At 40.2% G+C, this 19,233-nt stretch overlaps 1 protein-coding gene across 1 annotated transcript; it reads left to right on the forward strand.

Moving 5' to 3' along the window:
• Positions 1–1,122: 1,122 nt before the first annotated feature.
• Positions 1,123–2,058, forward strand: LOC114614685 (olfactory receptor 181). Its single transcript, XM_028760317.1, has one exon. The coding sequence runs from the start codon at positions 1,123–1,125 to the stop codon at positions 2,056–2,058; it is 936 nt and encodes a 311-aa protein (XP_028616150.1).
• Positions 2,059–19,233: the final 17,175 nt, after the last annotated feature.

The following is a 19,233-nucleotide window of genomic DNA, read 5'->3' on the forward strand; positions in this document are numbered from 1 at the left end:
CTTAAACTGTGTAATGGTTTTATCTATAAGTTAAATAAAATGAAGTAATTTAAAAATCAAAATATATGCAGAATGACTACTGTATGTTCATCTCCAAAATATTCTACTCCTAGTATCTTAAGATAATTACATTATCCTTTAATGCTCACACTGTTTCTGCAGCTGAAACATTACAGTGCTATATTGTCTGCACTATAACGGTATATAGTAATTCAAGTGATCATTAAATTCTAAAACATAGCAGGTTAGAAATAAATCACTTTATAGATTTAGATAACTAAGTAGGAATTCTCTAAAAACACAACAAAAAAATGAAGATACTGATTTCTTCTGAATGACTTTGAGATATATAAATTGGCTATTTAAAATGAGCACTAAGTATATTGTTAATGGACACTTTGTCATGGAGTTTCATGGTAATTATACCTACAAGATGTTTAAAACTAGACCAACTGGATACCCAGATAATGACTGAGCAGTGACTTCATTGGAAGCTTGTCAGATGAGACAACAGGAGGAACTTGACTACGTTAAAATGAGTATTAAAGTGATTTTTAACTAAGAAGATATAATGAGGCTATATATATTTACCTTGCTTTAAAGAATAAATTTTTCTGAAAATATCCAACTGTCACTTTATCTGGAAAAATGTATACTGAAGAAACTTGAATTTTTTTTCCAAATTCATCCTGATTCTGTGTAGGCTTTTTTCCACTAGATATAAGAAATTTTTTCCACTAGATATAAGAACTAGCTCATTTTTAACATTACATTGATACCATAATACAATACTTAAAATTATGTTGTCTGGAGAATGTTATTATGAGACTCTCCCAACTTGAAAGTGTTAAATTACAGACAATGGTATTGTTTTCTAGTACAGGTTAGTTTGTGCAGCTAAAGCCTTCCATTCCAGAGGTTTCTCAGATATTTCAGGTACAATCTACAAGTAACTTTTCATGATGCATGACCTATTCTGGATTTGGTGCTCTAATGGAGACAGGGCAATATGAAAATGTTCTTGTGTACATTGATACTGTGATTAGAGTTGAGTAGTCAGATAGACTCTTCTCATGACAGCAATTGAAATAATTTATAATTTTGTCTCAGCATAGATGAGGAATGATGAAGGCAAATCAATCTCTAACAACAGAGTTCATCCTGATAGGATTCACAGATCACCCAGACCTGAAGATACTTCTTTTCTTGCTGTTCTCTGCCATCTATGTAGTCACTATGGTGGGGAATCTTGGACTGGTGGCCTTGATCTACATGGAGCCTCGTCTCCACACACCCATGTACATCCTTCTGGGCAACCTGGCTCTGATGGACTCCTGCTGCTCCTGTGCCATCACTCCCAAGATGCTAGAGAACTTCTTTTCTGTGGACAGAAGGATTTCTCTCTGTGATTGCATGGCACAGTTCTATTTTCTATGTCTTGCTGAAACTGCAGACTGCTTTCTTCTGGCAGCGATGGCCTATGACCGCTATGTGGCCATATGCAACCCTCTGCAGTATCATGCCATGATGTCCAAGAAGCTCTCCATTCAGATGAGTATAGGCACATTCATAGCCAGTAACTTGCATTCCATGATCCATACAGGCTGTTTGTTAAGATTAACTTTCTGTAAATCTAACAGAATTGACCACTTCTTCTGTGATATTCTTCCTCTGTATAGACTCTCCTGTACAGACCCATTTATCAATGAACTAATGATATATATTTTTTCAATGCCAATTCAAGTCTTTACCATTACCACTGTCTTGGTCTCTTACTTCTGCATTCTTTTAACTATTTTCAAGATGAAATCCAAGGATGGCAGAGGAAAAGCACTTTCTACTTGCGCATCTCATTTTTTTTCTGTGTCAATATTCTACATTTGCCTTCTTATGTATATTGGACCATCTGAAGATAGTTATAAAGATATACCAGTGGCTGTGTTTTATACAATAATAATTCCCTTGTTAAATCCTTTTATTTATAGCCTGAGAAATGGGCAAGTAATCAATGCTGTTAAGAAAGTTGTGAAAACTCATAGTATTGTTAAAAATGCTTGAGCTTCTATAGCATGTTAATTTCAGCTTATTAAAATGATTTTAATATACAATATAGAAGAAATGAAAACATAACTGATGTAAAATATTAGTCTTTCAATAATTAGATGTGTTTGCTAAATATACATGTATATACAATTCAAAATAATTTGTTAACTATCAGTCTGCACTATATAGACAGATAAAATTTAACTGTTGCATCTACTTTCTTTCTACTGATGAGATTCTTTTAATACTCTAATTTCAAATTCAATAAACTATTATAATCCCACAATTAAATGGCTTAATGGGTTTGATTCTTCTTTGATTAATTTTATTTAGCTACTGGAAGAAATTTTGTGTTATTTTTCAAGAATGGACAAATCCTAAAATTGTCAGGCATAAACTGACTTTCTTTGTTGCAGAAATTCTTTCTTCTCTTCCTTCCTTCCTTTTATAAAGCAAATTTGGTAAAAGAGAAAACTTGATATATAAGTCTACTTCCTTGTCTTCATAATATATTTTTAATATAAAAAGTATTAGTGTTTTGCAAATCATTATATAAATGTATAGGTTTTAAATTCATCTCTTCAGCTTATATTAGAGTAGTAGACACTCAAGCTGGAAATTTTTAATTTGCTCCACAGTCTTTCTGATACACTTCCAGCAGATTCTGACACATTTCATTTTCTTCTGTACGGAAAATCTAGGGTATATACAATTACTGCCTTCAGAATAAAATTAGGCAATTTTTAAAGAAAGTTATGTAAGTTTCTGGACTGCATTTCCTTATTTATTGGTCAAAAATGAAAAACCAATAAACCATACACAAAAGCATACACATTTCAGTCCTAATTTTTACTCAAATGGTTTGTGTGTACAGACCTTACATATGACTTTTAAAATTTGCAAAATAACACTGAAATTTTTCATATCACTGTGTAGTAGTATTTATCATTCAGTCATTTGGTTTTTTTTAATTTATTTTTAAATCAAATCGTAATTTTTACTTATTCACACAGATATTATAAACACAAAAAGGCAGGATGTGGGGAAGGAGATGACACCGGAGTATGAGTGTTCAGGGGGGTACAAATATCTTTCAGAACAGGGTATTAGCTGGGTGAAAGTTCAGGGGACAGGTCACTATGATTCTGCCTATGATTCACTTGTTTTTATCTAAGTTGGTACTATCCACTAAGGCTACCTATTTACAAGGTCTATGACTACTCAGGCTGGTAAATTTCCACAAAAGCTGCCTGTTTACAATAGCTTGTAGCCATCTGTTACAATGTTTTTCCACAGAGACCCAAGACTTGGTGTTAGCATATATACATGACAGGCCTATTGCTGATTTTAGGCTATGACTGATTTTAGGCCTTCAGTGTATAAGCAGGGATGCCCTGACATCTCCTCCCTTCTCTAAGTATAGAAGGGCTGTGGCAATTCTAATCTTGAGAAGGTGGGGATAGAGGCCTGACCTCCAGTAATTGAAGGGAACATTGTAATGGCTCCAGTCCCCCTGTCGTTGTCCAGTGAGGCATAAGGACCATACTTATCCCGATGTCTTTTTCCTGGAGAGGGGATACTTTTGACATCAACCCCTATGCAGTCAGGCTTGTCCCTCAGGAAACCCAGAGAGATATTTTTAACTTTTATTTTTATTCCCTTGCAGTGCTTAGCCTCGCAGCCTAAGCAAGAATTCAGATCACCCGTCAGAGGGGGTTCTGGGTGGTCCCTCACTGCTTGGTCTAGGGGTAGAAGTCCCCTCTTTTAGGTTGGGTGGAGATGGGTTTTGGGAACACCCTGGATCGAGTAACAACCTCATCTTGGGTCTGGTGCTCTTCCATAGCTAACTTATGATAATGTATCTGAATAGGTTTTGCTACCAAATTATCTGTCTGTTGTTTCACAAAGTTATTCAGCCTATTTAAGGCCCAGGGACCTTGTTCTTATATAGTCATATCTTAAACTACTATGGTTTACACTTGAGTTTTCAAATGTTTTATTTTTAACTATGCATACATAGGTATGAATGTATCTGGGATGATCACTTGTTCAGATGCCCAAGAACAGGGTAACAATCATCTGGAGATGGAATCAGAAGCAGCTGTGAGCCATCTGGCAGGGATTCCTGGAACCAAAGTGAGGTCCTCTGGAAGATCCATATGGAAACCAGCAATTACTTTCTGCAGCAAGAAGGCACTTGACGAGGGGATTCACTGACTTGCTGGTTTGCTCACTGGTACTATGGTGGGTTTTTACTGAACATATCAGTGTTCTGATGCTCCTTAGTATCACCTTAGTATAAAGGCATATGACCACATACAGAATCAGTGTTAAATAAGGAATTCTATGGCAACTTGAATGCATAATCAAGAACACATGTCTATGTGGTGCGACATGGGACTCTGTTAAAGAGGAAAGTAGAAGATGTTTCTATTTGGGAATGATGATTCAACTTCTGTGATGAATAAACTCAAGTATATGTGGTGATTAGAGGGGCCTGAGTCAAAGACCACCATGACTAGACAATCAGGACCATTCAGTCTCTGTGGCCTGCATCGTCCATGAAATTTGCTTTGATTTTATCACCCAGCACAGAGAGCCCCAGAGATGTTGGGTAACAAGGCATGTGCTCTTCCAGCATCCGTACATGTGTGTGCTGGCAAATGTCACTGGTGTAAGGGATTATGAAACAGGTTTTTCCTGTCTTCCCTGGCAGGAATTGATTTGAGGTTGCTTCTATCATCACTGCAATACCAGGCTCACATCGAAAATACAAGTTCATCCTCATTGTAGTGGTTGTCTTGAGTCAAGTGCAAGGCAGGTAAGGCAGACTGAGCTCGGCCTCTATCAGCCGTCTTTGATTAGCACGTCTGGATGGAAGAAGCATGGCCTTATGCCATCTCCATTCCTTCTCCTAGTGAACTTTATAACTAGAATCTTGAGGTGAAAAAAATCAAAGTATCTCATACTCTATATCCTTATAAAGAAGGAAGTATTAGCCATTGTTTTTAGTTTTTTTAAATTTTATTGTGTATTCATTTTTAGCTTTCCCTTATAGTTACTTTGATATCTTCTTCCTATAATCTTTTCTGTCCTTACCTTTTTTTATCTCCTATTTAATTTTTGTGCCATATTATTCATTTTTAACTTATTGCTTAGCCTCTCTTATCTTTCTTTCCCTTTTCATCCTTTCTGAGTGTGCAGTTCCTATTTTCAAAATTTTTTGGCATATTTACACACCTGTCTTTGTTGCATATTGTTACTGGTAGCCATTTTCTCCTTTCTGAATGAAAGTAAGGACTTCTGGAAAGAGAAGGCTGCTCATTAGAAAGACCACCATGAGGCCCTGAGGTGGCTGGAATAAAGATATCCAGCCTCCTCCCCTGGTCCTATGGCAGGCACTATTCTGAAGACTGAATATGTGATGAAGAGATGGGAAAGATGGAGAACATTCTGGAGAAATGGGGGAGAAAAATGAAGCCTGGGTGGTTTGTGTACTTTGGAGAAGGAGGAAAGGAGAAGCCACAGGTGAATATAAGGAGCCTGAGCAACCATGTGAAGCCACAGTGATGTCCAGGCATGGTTTGTCACCAAGGACCATGTCTGGGTCCATCTCCCTACTGCAGCCAGGGTCTGTACCCTGTACTGATCCCTGTGTCCCATGATGCCACCAAAGGCCATCTAGATGTCAGGTCTGAGCTGCTGTCTGAGAGCAAGTTGATGACCAGAAGCTGCACTGATGTTGAGGGCCAACCAGACTGGAGTAGCCTGCACAGCCATCTGAGGCCATGGGGGCATCCAGGCCTATGCTGCTGTCAGAGGCCATGTTTGAGTCTGTGGTGTTATCATACCCAGTGTCTGTGTTGATATCTGAGTTCATTGTTGCTACCAAGGCCATACAGTTGTTCCACATTGGAGCTGCCACCTGAGGCATGTTGACTCCTAGCACTGTCCCGAGCTAGTCTATCTCCTCACTTGCTGGCCCCAATTGGGTGAATGAAGGAGAACAGGCCCCACCCCTCACCAGCTGTAGCATGCAGGGGAGCTGGGCAGGGAAAGCAGTGTCCCCACACTACACCTAGTCAGCCCAGTATAGCTGTGGTGAAGGAAACAAGGGAGAGCTGCCCCAACCCCATGCCTGTGCAAAGCAGAAGAGCCAGCTTTAGTGGTGTGGACACAGGGGATCTGCTGGGATGACCAACTCAGCTTTCACTCAGGTCTAAGTTGGTCCACACCAACATGCACCTCTTCTGTGAACTGTTGGAGGGCATGAAGGGGCCAGTCTTGCAAAAATCCAAAAATGTAGGATCTCCATGACACAGAGCAACAGCTGGATATCTGAGAGGAGTCCTGGTATTGATTAAGTATTGATAGTGTAAAAGAAGCCAGAGGCCTCAAACCAATCACTGATTATAGTAAACATTTGCAAGTAAATATGTTTGGACAAAAGGATATACTGTGAAACTCACCACAGCTTCCACAAAAAAAAAATTATTTTTCTTTTCCTGGGAAGGTAGCAAGGGGAAACAATGGATATGAGAGGTTGGGGAGGTGAGTGGGATTGTGTTGCATGGTGCAAAATTCACAAAGACTAAAATGTTTAAGACAAAGGGAAAGAAAATACCTCCCTAAGATTGTGCTGTAGGCAAACATATAGGACATTTTCATAATTCATGACTAATGGATGAAAGCCCAGTCCATTGTGGGTGGTACTATGCCTAGACTGGTAGTCCTGGATTCTATAAGAAAAGAGGCTAAGCAAAGCAGGGGAAGCAATCCAGTAAGCAGCACTCCTCCACAGCCTCTGCATCAGCTTCTACATCCAGGTTTCTGCCCTGAAATCCTTCAGCAATGAAATACTATGTGGAAATGTCAACTAAGTAGGCTCTTTCCTACCCAACATGCTTTTGGTCAGGGTTTCCTCACAATAGTGACCCAAATTTGGATAAGATATTTGTGTGCCCCTATTATAATGATTTTATTCAAAGTAGCCAATTTAGGCCTAAATGTACATTATTAACTGAATGTATAACAGGATGTAGTCTGTCCACAAAATAGAATATTATTCTGCATTTTCAAAAGAAGAAAAGGTGAATGTGGTGGGACACACTTTTAATCCCAACACTCAAAGGCAGACGCAGGAGGATTTCTGGGAGTTTGAGGTGAATCTTGTCTGTAAAACTTACAGAATAGCAAAGGATGCATAGTTTGACTCTAACATGGGCAAGCCATAAGTGAGTTATGTTGGCTTTTAAAATAAAGTACTATATAGTTTCATTTACATTGTGCCATTGAGTAGTCAGATTCATCAATAGTATGTAGAATGGTAGTTGCTTGGGAGCATGATGGAATGGAGAATTTGTATATAACAGACATACAATCTCTGTTGGGAAGGATTTTTAAAAGCTTCTGGAAATGGTGGTTGTGGTGGCTGCACAAGGACATTAACTGTGAATGTATATACTACAATTGAACTCTGTATTTGAGATGGTTACATTGAAAGGTCAGGTATTATTTGTGCGTACACATTGCCAAAATAAAACAAATCTGGATAGTTAAAAAATCATCATGGAAAAATTGGTAGTGGTGCACTTCAGAAGCTTTGCCAGTCACAAGAAATATGGAAAGGCAGGGCAGCATCAAGGCTTAAAGGGGACAATTCACCATATGAAAAGTTGGAATCTTTAAGATTAAAACAAAACAAGAAAATAAAAAATATTGATGAAATGAAAGTTCAGTGGGCTTCAGGGATGAAAATGACTCTGGGCTAGAACAGCAAAGTAGGCTCAGATATTTTGGTCATCCTGATAAGCTCTTAGAAATAGTGATCATGGGAGGGATCATGGAACTTTGTTTATTGCCTTGCTTGTTCTTTGACAATTTGTGTTTATTATCTTGCTTGTTATTTGACTGTTTGCATCTATTGTATTGCTAGTTCCTCAACTATGAACTGACCTTAATACTTACATGTAATTAAAATGGTATAAAAGCAAAAGAGAGGACAGGGGATGAGATAGGAGATTCCTGGGTAGGGTGGGGATGGGGAAAGGCGATGACATCTGAAATGTAAATAATTAAGATATCCAATAGAAACCCAACAAAAAATAAACAAACAAAAAAACAACCAAAGAAACAAAAAGTTCAGTGGAAATTGCCATCAGAAACCTACATCCAAGACCTGAGTTTGTAGCTTAGTAACCAAGTAACAATCTAAGTGTTGCCTTGCCTGTAGTCCTAGCACTGTGAAGGTGAGGAAGTGGAGACATTAGGATCATTTGGGATTGCTTGGGCAGATTTTGAAAGAGACTCCTTTGAGAGGAATAAAGCAGCTGTCTCCACAACATCCAAATGTGCATGCATTCTCACACATTATACCCATTCACCCAATAGCACATATTAGATGTCCCTTTATAGTTCAATACAGGTGTGCATTATCCAAAGTTTGTCAGGTTAGACACATTTACTTTGTAAAAATTTTACAACTTCCATGTTGTGAAAACCTTCAAAATCCTTTATCTCAGCTTTGGACTTCTACAAAATATGACTGTGAACTGTGCCTTCCTGAATAGAGCTCCTTGCTACTCTGTAACTCACTATTCATTCACCTTCCACGAATACGCTCCCAGGCTTGGACAACAACTATTCTACTCTCTAATGCTGTCTGCTTCTTTATATTCCAAACCTGAGATCATGCAGAACTCATATGTCTGTGCCTGTCTTACTTCACTCTACATATTGAATATTTCTATTTTTTAAAATAAATTTAAATAACATTCATACTGGTGCCTCAACAAGATCAAGGGCTGTCTCTGAATTTTGTGCCTTTCTGTCTGCCTATGGATCCTGTTCTCCTAAATGGCCTGCCTTGACTGGCCTCAGTGGGAGAGGATGTGCCTAGTCCTGCAGAGACTTGATGTGTGTGGGTAGGGGTATATTAAAGGGGTGATATCTAGAGGGGGTCCCCTTCTTCCAGAAGAGAATGGAGAAATATGAAGAGGATCCATGTGAGGGGTTACTAGGATTAGGGGCTGATATTGGAAAATAAAGTGAATAAATATATTTATTAAAAAATTAAATAATAGTCATGATGTACCTAGACTATCTGAAATTTGAGAGGATTGTCATATGTAAAGTAAAGAAGGAAATTTACTATATGAACCAGGTCTTTTCCAGTGAGAATAATTGGATGATGATACAAATAAATTCTGATTAAGTACCTTTATATCATAAAAACTTCAATCACTTTGAGATTAGAAAAATAGTGGACTTCTGGTCTGGGACCGAGCATACAGCAGGTCACAGGCGGCAGCTCCGTACCCAACCCCAGAAAACCGAGAGAAACAGGGACTCCCAGGAGCTTGAACTCACGCAGCATCCCAGGTAAGGAAAAAGCAGCACTTACCCCAAACAGGGAGCAACCGGGACCCACTGGGACCCAGGAATTCACTCCTGGCCCAGAGCAGTTCCATCTGGTCTGGGCCCGAGCACTTGCAGATCCCGAGAGGCAGCTCTGCACCCAATCTCGCAGAATCCAGAGGAAGCGGGGCTCGCAGGACCTCTGTGCCAAGCAGGGTCTTGGGCTAGGAGGTGGCAGTGCTTGCCCCCAAACAGGGAGCGGCTGGGACCCACTGAGACCCAGGAGTTCACTCCAGGCCCAGAGCGTGGGTTCCTTCCAGTCTCTGCCCGAGCAGATCCCGGGAGTCAGCTCTGCACCCAAGCTCACAGAACCTAGAGGAAGCAGGGCTCTCAGTGGCACTAGCTAGCTCAAGCAGTTTCTTGGCTAGGAGGTGGCAGTGCTTGCCCCCAATCAGGGAGCAACTGGGACCCACTGGGACCCACTGGGACTCACTGGGACCCAGGAATCCGCTCCTGACCCGGAGCCCCGGCCCCTTCCAGTTTCCACCTGAGCACCGAGCACAACTTGGGCCTTAGCTCTAACCCAAGCAGCAAAACCCAGCCCAAACAGCTCTGACACAACCTAGATAATAGGAAAGAGAGGCCCCAGTCAGAGACAACACAGATAGGACAAAGGTGATCCAGATGGCGAAAGACAAGCACAAGAACACAAGCACCAACAACCCAAGGTACTTGCCATCATCAGAACCTACTTCTCCCACATTAGAAAGTTTTGAACTCCCCATATCACCTGGAAAACAAGAACCAGATCTAAAATCACTTCTAATGATGATGATAGAGGACTATAAGAAGGAAATAAATAACACTTTCAAAAAACTTGAGGAGAACACAGGTAAACAGGATGAAGTCCTTAAAGAAACACAAAAATCCTTTAAAGAATTACAAGAAAACACAAACAAACAGATGAAGGAATTGAACAAAACCATCCAGGACATTAAAATGGCAGTGGAAACAATAAAGAAATCACAAAGGGAGACTATCCTGGAGATAGAAAACCTAAAAAAGAAATCAGGAGTCATAGACACAAGCATCACCAACAGAATACAAGAGATAGAAGAAAGAATCTCAGGTGCAGAAGATACCTTAGAAAATATTGACACAACTATCAAAGAAAACACAAAATGCACAAACTTCTTAAGACAAAACATCCAGGAAATCCAGGACACAAAGAGAAGACCAAACCTAAGGATAATAGGTATAGATGAGAGTGAAGATTCCCAACTTAAAGGGCCAGTAAATATCTTCAACAAAATTATTGAGGAAAACTTCCCTAACCAGAGGAATGAGATGCACATAATCACACAAGAAGCCTACAGAACGCCAAACAGACTAGATCAAAAAAGAAATACCTCCCGTCACATAATAATCAAAACACAAAATGCACAAAACAAAGAAAGAATTTTAAAAGCAGTAAGGGAAAAAGGCCAAGTAACATATAAAGGCAAACCTATCAGAATTACACCTGACTTCTCACCAGATACTATAAAAGCCAGAAGATCCTGGACAAATATCATACAAACCCTAAGAGAACATAAATGCCAGCCCAAGCTACTTTACCCAGCAAAACTCTCAATTACCATAGATGGAGAAACTAAGATTTTCCATGACAAAACTGAATTTACACAGTATCTTCCCACAAATCCAGCTCTACAAAGGATAATAGCAGGAAAGCACCAAAACAAGGAGGACAATCATACCCTAGAAAGAGCAAGAAAATAATCCTTTTCGATCAAACCCAAAAGAAGATAACCACACAAACGATGTCTCCACTATTAGCAAAAATGACAGGAATCAACAACACCCTCTCCTTAATATCTCTTAACATCAATGGACTCAATTCCCCAATAAAAAGGCATAGGCTAACGGACTGGATATGCAAACAGGACCCAGCTTTTTGCTGCTTACAGGAAACACACCTCTGTGACAAAGACAGACACTACCTTACAGTAAAAGGTTGGAAAACAATTTTTCAAGCAAATGGCCCTAAGAAACAAGCGGGAGTAGCCATTGTTATATCGAATAAAATTGACTTTCAACTTAAAGCTATCAAAAAGGATAAGGAAGGGCATTTCGTACTTGTCAAAGGAAAAGTCAACCAACATGAACTCTCAATTCTGAATATCTATGCGCCAAATATAAGAGCATCGACTTTCATGAAAGAAACCTTACTAAAGCTCAAAACACACATTGCACCTCACATAATAATAGTGGGAGACTTCAACACCCCACTCTCAGAAATGGATAAATCATGGAAACAGAAACTAAATAGAGATACAGTAAAACTAACAGAAGTTATGAACCAAATAGACTTAACAGATATCTATAGAACATTTCACCCTAAAGCAAAAGAATATACCTTTTTCTCAGCACCTCATGGTACCTTCTCCAAAATAGACCATATAATTGGGCACAAGACAGGCCTCAACAGATATAAAAAAAAAATTGAAATAATTCCCTGCATCCTATCAGATCACCATGGTCTAAGGCTGGTCTTCAAAAATGACAAAGAGAATGGAAAGCCCACATTCACATGGAAACTGAACAACACCCTACTCCTTGATAATCTGGTAAGCAAAGAAATAAAGAAAGAAATTAAAACCTTTTTAGAATTTAATGAAAATGATGACACATCATACCAAAATCTATGGGATACAATGAAAGCAGTGCTAAGAGGAAAATACATAGCTCTAAGTGCCTACAAAAAGAAACTGGAGGGAGCATACACTAGCAGCTTGACAGAGCACCTGAAAACCTAGAACAAAAAGAAGCTAATACACCCAAGAGGAGGAGAAGGCAAGAAATAATCAAACTCAGGGCTGAAATCAACCAAATAGAAACAAAAAGAACTATCCAAAGAATCAATAAAACCAGGAGCTGGTTCTTTGAGAAAATCAACAAGATAGATAAACCCTTAGCTAGACTAATCAGAGGGCAGAGAGGCAGTATCCAAATTAATAAAATCAGAACTGAACAGGGTGACATAACAACAGAAACAGGAAATTTTAAAAAATCATCAGATCCTACTACAAAAGCCTATATTCAACAAAAGTGGAAAATTTGGATGAAATGGACAATTTTCTAGACAAATACCAGTTACCAATGTGAAATCAGGACCAGATAAACCATCTAAACAGTCCCATAACCCCAAAAGAACTAGAAGCAGTCATTAAAAGTCTCCCTACAAAGAAAAGCCCGGGACCAGATGGTTTTAGTGCAGAATTCTATCAGACTTTCAAGGAAGACCTAATTCCAATTCTCTTCAAACTATTCCACAAAATAGAAACAGAAGGTACACTACCCAACTCATTCTTTGTAGCCACAATTACACTCATACCTAAGCCACACAATGACCCAACAAAGAAAGAGAACTTCAGGCCAATCTCCCTTATGAACACTGATGCAAAATTACTCAATAAAATTCTAGCGAACTGAATCCAAGAACACATCAAAACAATTATCCATCACGATCAAGTTGGCTTCATCACAGGAATGCAGGGTTTGTTCAATATTCGGAAATCCATCAATGTAATCCATTATATAAACAAACTCAAAGAAAAAAACCACATGATCATCTCACTAGATGCTGACAAAGCATTTGACAAAATTCAACACCCCTTCATGATAAAAGTCTTGGAAAGGTCAGGAATTCAAGGTCCATACCTAAACATAGTAAAAGCAATATACAGCAAACCAGTAGCCAGCATGAAACTAAATGGAGGGAAACATGAAGCAATCCCACTAAAATCAGGGACTAGGCAAGGCTGCCCACTCTCCCCCTACTTATTTAATATAGTATTGGAAGTCCTAGCCAGAGCAATTAGGCAACACAAGGAGGTCAAAGGGATACAAATTGGAAAGGAAGAAGTCAAAATCTCACTATTTGCAGATGATAGGATGGTATACTTATGTGACCCCAAAACTTCCACCAGAGAACTCCTAAACCTGATAAACAACTTTAGCAAAGTGACTGGATATAAAATTAACTCAAGCAAATCAGTAGCCTTCCTCTACTCAAAAGATAAACTGGCTGAGAAAGAAATTATGGAAATGACACCCTTCACAATAGTCACAGATAATATAAATACCTTGGTGTGAACCTAACCAAGCAAGTAAAAGACCTGTATGACAAGAACTTCATGGCCCTGAAGTAAGATCTCAGAAGATGGAAAGATCTCCCATGCTAATGGATTGGTAGGATTAATATAGTAAAAATGGCTATTTTGCCAAAAGCCATCTACAGATTTAATGCAATCCCCATCAAAATTCCCACTCAATTCTTCACAGAGATAGAAAGAGCAATCTTAAAATTTATTTGGAATAGCAAAAAACCCACGATTGCGAAAACTACCAGCAGCAATAAAAGAATTTCTGGAGGAATCACCATCCCCGACTTTAAGCTGTACTACAAAGCAATAGTGATAAAAACTGCATGGTATTGGAACAGAGACAGGCAGGAGGATCAGTGGAATAGAATAAAAGACCTAGAAATGAACCCCAATACCTATGGTCACTTGATCTTTGACTAAGGGACTAAAACCATCGAATGGAAAAAAGATAGCATTTTCAACAAATGGTGCTGGCCCAACTGGTGGTAAGCATGTAGAAAAATGCAAATTGATCCATACTTATCTCCTTGTACAAAGCTCAATTCCAAGTGGATTAAGGACCTCCACCTAAAACCAGCCACACTGAAACTAATAGAAGAGAAACTGGGAAAAAGCCTGGAACACATAGGCACAGGGAAAATGTTCCTGAACAGAACACCAATGGCCTGTGCTCTAAGACCAAGAATTGACAAATGGGACCTCATAACGCTGCAAAGCTTCTGTAAAGTAAAGGACACAGTCAATAGGACAAAGCGGCAACCAACAGATTGGGAAAAGATCTTCACCAACCCTGCATCTGATAAAGGGCTAATATCCAAGGTATACAAAGAACTGAAGAAATTAGACTCTAGACAATCAAAGAACCCTATTAAAAAATGGAGCATAGAGCTGAACAAAGAATTCTCAACTGAGGAAGCTCGAATGTTTGAGAAGCACATAAGGAAGTGTTGAGCATCAGTAATCATCAGAGAAATGCAAATGAAAACAACACTGAGATTCCACCTCACACCAGTCAGAATGGCTAAGATCAAAAACACAGGTGACAGCACATGTTGGCGATGATGTGGAGAAAGAGGAACACTCCTCCACTGTTGGTGGGATTGTAAACTGGTACAATCACTATGGAAAGCAGTCTGGCAGTATCTCAGAAAATTGAACATAGTGTTACCTGAGGACCCAGGTATACCACTCCTGGGCATATACCCAAAAGAAGTTTCAACATACAACAGGGACACATGCTCCACCATGTTCATAGCAGCCTTATTTATAATAGCCAGAAGTTGGAAAGAACCCAGATGCCCTTCTACAGAAGAATGGATGCAGAAAATGTGGTACATTTATACAATGGAGTACTACTCAGCTATTAAAAACAATGAGTTCACGAAATTCCTAGGCAAATGGATGGAGCTGGAAAATATCATCTTGAGTGAGATGACCCAATCTCAAAAGAACATACTTGGTATGCACTCACTGATAAGTGGATATTAACCCAAAAGCTCACAATTTCTAAGAAACTACATATAGACCACATAAAACTCACATAGAAGAAGGAAGACCAAAGTATGAATGCGTTGGTCCTTTCTAGAAGGACTATCAAAAGTTTCAACCAGAGCTCCCAAAGTCTAAACTGCCAGCCAGAAAGCACAAAGGGAGGGACTCATGCACCTGTATAGGGAATTGAGGGTGACTTTGTTAGACTTCGGTGAAAGTGGAGGGCCATGGTCCCTGAAAGTTTGGATCCCCTACTATGTGGGAATTCGAGATCAGGGAGATGGGACTGGGAGGATGTTTGGAGCACACCATCACAAAAATTAGGAGGAGGGGGTATGGGATAAGGGGTTTTGGGGGAGAATGAGAAAGGAGATAACATTGAAAAGTAAATACATATAATATCCAATAAAAAACCACACAGATAAAGGGTCTTAAAAAAAAAGAAAGAGAGAGAGAGAGATGGAGAGAGCTTACTTATTTTAAATTAATTTCAAAAGTTTCTAGGAGTTGCTAATTAGCTAAGATCCTATTTTAATCTCTCCACAAAAGAATTTAAATCTCTGTTCAATATTCTCAAGAGAGAGGTAAACCCTAATTTCCTCAATAGCTAATTGACAAAAGAGAGGTAATCTCACAAAAAGTAGAAAAAGCTATTTCTAATCGATTTATTGTATAATCTGATTAATTGTCAGTGGTGCTATAAAAGTCCTTTGACAAAAGATTATTAATATAGATTTATATATCCTTAAATAAGGACTTCATGACTCTCTGAGTGTGGGAGGAGCGACTGTTGGTGCTTCTGCCCTGATTTTACAAGAACTCTGAAAAATTGGCTTTAAAAACAAAAGAGGGGGAACGGTATCCCCTCAGAAGGAGTCCCCCTGAAATACTCTCCATCATGCCTTATTCACTTTTCTCTCTCTAAAGCTGAAAGCTCATGGCAAATCTCTTGCTGACCATATTGGTGACCTCTGGCACCACCAAGACCAACAAAACTTTGCCACAGATATGGGGAAGGACCCTCTTACCCATAAAGGGAATGGCCCAGACCCAGTTCCCTTATGGGGCCGAGGACTGATATGCCTGTCCAATACCACAGAAGGCACAGTTAACCGGCTACCAAAAAGATTAATGAAAAAAAATAGATACCCCACAAAGTCAGGCCCAACCATAAATACGATGGATAACAATTTACATCCAGGGAAGAGACATCTCCCTGAGAATCCCCTTCTTTTTTCTTTCCAGGTAAAAATGAATCACCCGTGATGCCTGCGGTTTGAAGTTCTTATCCAGATGTGCCAGAAGCCAGGACCCTCGCCCTTACCCTCACCCCCTACCTCTCCCCACCTGCACAATGTCCCCTGAAGCTTGGCAACTGCAAGATCCTGCTTGGCAACTGCAGATAGACTCAAAGCAGTGTACCATATCTTCTGAAGAATAGCAGGGAGACCATAACTCAAGCAGTGTACCATATCTTCTGAAGAATAGCTCGCCCCCACGAATAACTAGGACCCGCCGGTCGGGTCAAGTTGCGCCCAGATGTGGGGCTCGAGGCACGGACCCCTCTGGACGGACCCTCATTGAGAGGACGTGCGCACGACATCAAGATTCAGTGAGACAGAGATTGTCGCCTGCGACCTGTCGTCCTCGGAACCAGGTTGACTCTGCCATCAAGAAGACGGTTGAAGTTCATTACCATGATGAAAATTGAAGAGGATCCAGAAATGACTCCACAGAAGACTGACACAGCTTCCAGCTCCCCTGCCTCCCCCTACGGTCGACCCCTAGACTTCCACGCCCTCCAGAAGGGTTCCTGGTATGCCTGGCTTTGCCCTCGTTTCTCTCACTAGAGAGCTTGGCCTCTTGATCACCCCAACAAAAATTGGCTTTTTCCTAAACCAAGGCTGCCCTTGATATGGCCGCTAACATTGGGGAGCCTTCCTTTATGACAATATTACACCCCAAACTGACAAATGGTTGGTAACTTGAACATTTACAAGGGACTAGGATGGCTGTGAGTTAGCCCAATGACAGGATTATTGTACGTCCACTTCCAGGGACGCACCCAATGCAGCCGAAAAGGAGTGCATGGTGCTGGGAGTGGGTGCAACCTACATGGCCTAAGACAGGGCTCTCACCCTCCTTTCACCCACCTTGCGGTCCCTTGACGTTGCCCATCATCGATAGCCTAAAGCCTTCGACCATCGATGTGACTCGTCTCACATCAATGTTTTGGGGTTGTGAACTTGTCTAAGACCCCCCATAATTAGACATCCAATTTAAAACTCACATAGTTGGGATTGATCATAAGACGCCTTCTCTAACTAAACAGAGAAGGGGGAGAAGCCAGGACCCTCGCCCTTACCCTCACCCCCTACCTTTCCCCACCTGCACAATGTCCCCTGAAGCTTGGCAACTGCAAGATCCTGCTTGGCAACTGCAGATAGACTCAAGCAGTGTACCATATCTTCTGAAGAATAGCAGGGAGACCATAACTCAAGCAGTGTACCATATCTTCTGAAGAATAGCAGGTAGATCATAATTCAAGGCAGTGTACCGTATAGATCATGACATGTTTCAAGGCACAGGCCAAGAAGATTCTGTGCTTTCCCACCACCTGGCCCCTCTTACCCCCTCCCCGTGTAAAACATGCTATAAAAAAGCATTTCATGTTCAAAAAAAATTAAAAAAAGAAAAAGAAAAATAGTAATATACACCAAGTAGGACTCAGATTGCATATGAAAATTAAAAGCTGTAGATGGCATTTAAGGTTAAATGTTCTCATTATAAATCTTATAGAAGAAAGAGAAATTGCAAATATATCCCTGATGATAGATACTTAAGAATGAATGATAAAAGACAAAGTAATGATTTGGTGCTTGTTCATAGTATGTATCCCAAGTTGGGACAGTCTCTGGATGGCCTGTCCTTCAGTCTTTGTTCCATTCATTGGCCTTGCATTTCCTTTAGACAGGAAAAATTCTGGGTCAAAAATTTTGAGATTGGTAGGTGGCCACATCCCTCAACTTGGTGTGATTTCTATCTACTTACTGGAGGTGCTCTCTTCAGGTTCCATCTCCACACTGTTGGGCATTTTGGCTAAAGACATCCCTATTGAGTCCTGGAGCTTCTTATATCTAGGGTCTCTGGGAATTTCTAGAGGTCCCCTCCATGCTCCAATGAACCACAGCTCCAAAATTCATTCACTTTCGAGGCCCTCTGGGCTTCTCTCCTATCCCTCCACCATACCTGATCCTGCCCTCTTTCCCCTAGCCTCCCCCTCTCCCACCCAAGTTCCTCTCTCCCTCTACTTCCCATGATTATTTTGTTCCCCCTTCTAAGTGGGATTTGAGCTGGGATCAAACCCTGACACTGTTACTGATGCTATACTATGCTTGTAAGCAAGAGCCTGACACGCCTGTCCTCTGAGAGGCTCTATCAACAGCTAACTAAGACAAATACTTTCAGGCAACCATTGAACTGAAGTCAAGGACCCATGTAGAACAGATCTGGAAAGGATTGAAGAAGCTGAAGGGGATGTCAACCCCATAGGAACACCAATAGTGTCAACTAACCTAGGCCTTGGGAGCTCCCAAAGACTAAGCCATCAACCAAAGAGCATACATGGGCTGGTCTGTGGCCCTTGGCTCATATGCAGCAGAGGACTGCCTTGTCTGACCTAGGTGGGATAAGATGCACCTAATCTTGTAGAGACTTGATGCTCCAGGAAAAGGAGATGGATGCCCAGTGAGGAGAGCACCCTCTTAGATGCTAAAGGGAGTTGGATGGGCTAAGAATTCTGGGGGAGGGGCAACATTTGGAATGTAGGTGAATAAAGTAATTTATAAAACCAAGACAATGAGTCTGAAGACTAAAAATAGTATCATGAAGAATAAATAGAATCCAAAATAATTTCTTGTGCACAAAAATTGTATCTATAGTAGAGAAAGGATGAAAGGGGGATGTACAATAAAATTGTAATCATGGCAGTACTTACATTAATCATGGTAATATTTTCATAGATTCCATTTATCTCCGATCTTATGGAGTTGAACACAGAAACATAGCCTTGAACTTGAAATTCTGTTTATTTCGCAACACATAAATGACACCAAAGGACATAATGTCAGAGTTATTTCCAAAAATGAATCTAGAGGATGTGATCAGGTGCACTGTA

The sequence above is a fragment of the Grammomys surdaster genome, unplaced genomic scaffold, assembly GCF_004785775.1.
Source record: "Grammomys surdaster isolate TR1022 unplaced genomic scaffold, NIH_TR_1.0 126398, whole genome shotgun sequence".
NCBI lineage: Eukaryota > Metazoa > Chordata > Mammalia > Rodentia > Muridae > Grammomys > Grammomys surdaster.